Raw genomic sequence first — 1,857 nt, 5'->3', positions numbered from 1 at the left:
ATAGTTTCATTAATGAAGAAGTTACCTACAATACAATTAAAAGAAGAGCTGGTGAGAATCTTTGTTGCAACATAGGAACGCATTAGCCGCAAGTGCCGAGTCATACTTTCAAACAAAGCCAGCAGGTAGCCAAGCTTTTTTTTTTTTTTTTTTTTAAATGAATACTTATTGTCATAACTTAAGTGTTCCAAGTTTCCATTGCAAGAGATCTGACCCGACTCTATCAATTAAACCATCAGTGTGGACATGTCTAATGGTATAATACAAATTTGTGTGGAAGTAGTCCATTTTTTAAAGTCAGCGCAAGGAGTGACTTACCTAGTTTAAGGTCTCTGTGCAGGATTTCCTGTTCATGAAGATACTTTAGCCCTGACACTATCTGCCTGAGGTAGTATCGTACTTCTGGTTCCGTCAATACCTTCCTTGCTTTCAGGATATGAGCCATTGACTAGAAAAAAGGCACAAAGGTTAGTTAAGAGGCCTTGAGTAAGTTTTACCTTGAAAGAAAGCAAGGCCAATATACAGAAAAATGACGACCTAATAAAGAAGGTATGAAATATACCTTTCTTATATTACACATTTACATTAGCTGCAGATTCCAGGTAAGTGAATAATGGATTTCTCCCAGCTGATGCTCACCCTTCTGCTGCAGTACTCCAGAAGAATGTATATATTTTCTTTGTCTTCGAAGTAGTGGTAAAACTGTACAACATGTCTATGATTAAGCATTCTGTGCAGCTCAATCTCTTTGTCAATCTGAAGGGATAAAGAACAAAGGTTATTACCTTTGCTGCTCTCTGAGGAGACAGCGCCAGCGCACATAAAACGTTTCAGGAACAGGGATGGGCAATCCAGCGCACAAAGAGATTTTTTTAAGCAACAGTCACTCATGCACACACGCACCTTTTCCCTTTGATGAGGTTTAGCTACACGACTGTGGGGAATGATTTTTGCAGCATAGACTTTGTTTGTTGTCAGATCAGTCATCTCATAACACTTGGCAAATCCACCCTGCAGAGACATGCAAAGAAAAAAAAAGGCAATTATGTCAGGCATGAAAGAAGTCCCATGTTTAGTCACTAGGCAAATCATCTGTTAGTCAGGAGGATTTAAAGGCAGGTGTAACTTCCTCTGGTATCAGATGGGGGGGGGGGGTGTAACACTCCTAAATCCCACCACTCTGACCTGGGATCTTTAACTGCCTGCAGAGGAGGAGGGAAGAGGGCAGGCTAGGGCCAGGCATGGTGCAGAGAGCCACACACATCCCTGGCTCGAAGCAAAGCGATCCCAGGTAGTGGCAGAGCACGGACGCCCCTTGGCACGTTGGAGAAAGGAGGCAGCCCCTCGCCAGGTCTGCCAGCCACAGCCCTGGCACTGGCTCTTGCCCACTGGCAGGAGCGAAGAGAAAGGGAGGTGCGTGGTGCGGGGGAAAGAGGCAGGAAGCCCCTTCCCGCCGGCCCCGCGGATCCGAGCCCGGGGGCAGCTCCGCGTGCAGGCGGCTCCAGCCATTTACCTTCCCGAGCACCTTGCCGCGGCAGTAGCGCTTGCCAGTCGTGGGGTCAGTAATAATCCGCGAGACCTCGGCAGCGGCGTGCGAGTGGTGATGCTGCTGCTGCTCCTCTGGCTTCTTCCTGCGGGACTCCCCGCTGCAGGCTCTGCTCAGCGCCTGCTCGCACATCTTGGTGCTGGCGCTGCTGCTGCTGCTGCCGCCGCCCGGCTGGTACGCGATAGTCCTCAACAGCTCCATGGCCCCGCGCACCCACCAAGCCCGGCCCGCGCCCCGCCGCGCCGCACTGTGCAAAGCACCCGCCCCGGCTCCCCCGCTTTATAGAGCGCGGCGGCCCCGCCCCTCTACGT

At 50.2% G+C, this 1,857-nt stretch overlaps 1 protein-coding gene across 1 annotated transcript in view; it reads right to left on the bottom strand.

Annotated features, from left to right (window-relative positions):
* Nucleotides 1-1,793, bottom strand: part of PLK2 (polo like kinase 2) — an 11,361-nt gene extending 9,568 nt beyond the window's left edge. Inside the window, exons 1-4 of the mRNA XM_019517831.1 lie at nt 1,514-1,793; nt 904-1,011; nt 640-756; nt 319-448 (exon numbers count right to left, since the gene is read on the bottom strand). Coding sequence (XP_019373376.1) covers nt 319-448; nt 640-756; nt 904-1,011; nt 1,514-1,747 — 589 coding nt within the window. The 5' untranslated portion in view covers nt 1,748-1,793. The remainder of the gene's footprint in view (nt 1-318; nt 449-639; nt 757-903; nt 1,012-1,513) is intronic.
* Nucleotides 1,794-1,857: the final 64 nt, after the last annotated feature.

The sequence above is a fragment of the Gavialis gangeticus genome, unplaced genomic scaffold (assembly GCF_001723915.1).
Source record: "Gavialis gangeticus isolate Ggan-Ray unplaced genomic scaffold, GavGan_comp1, whole genome shotgun sequence".
Taxonomy (NCBI): Eukaryota; Metazoa; Chordata; order Crocodylia; family Gavialidae; genus Gavialis; species Gavialis gangeticus.
Note: the sequence above shows the minus strand (reverse complement) of the source record. Positions and strands in the feature narration are given on the sequence as shown.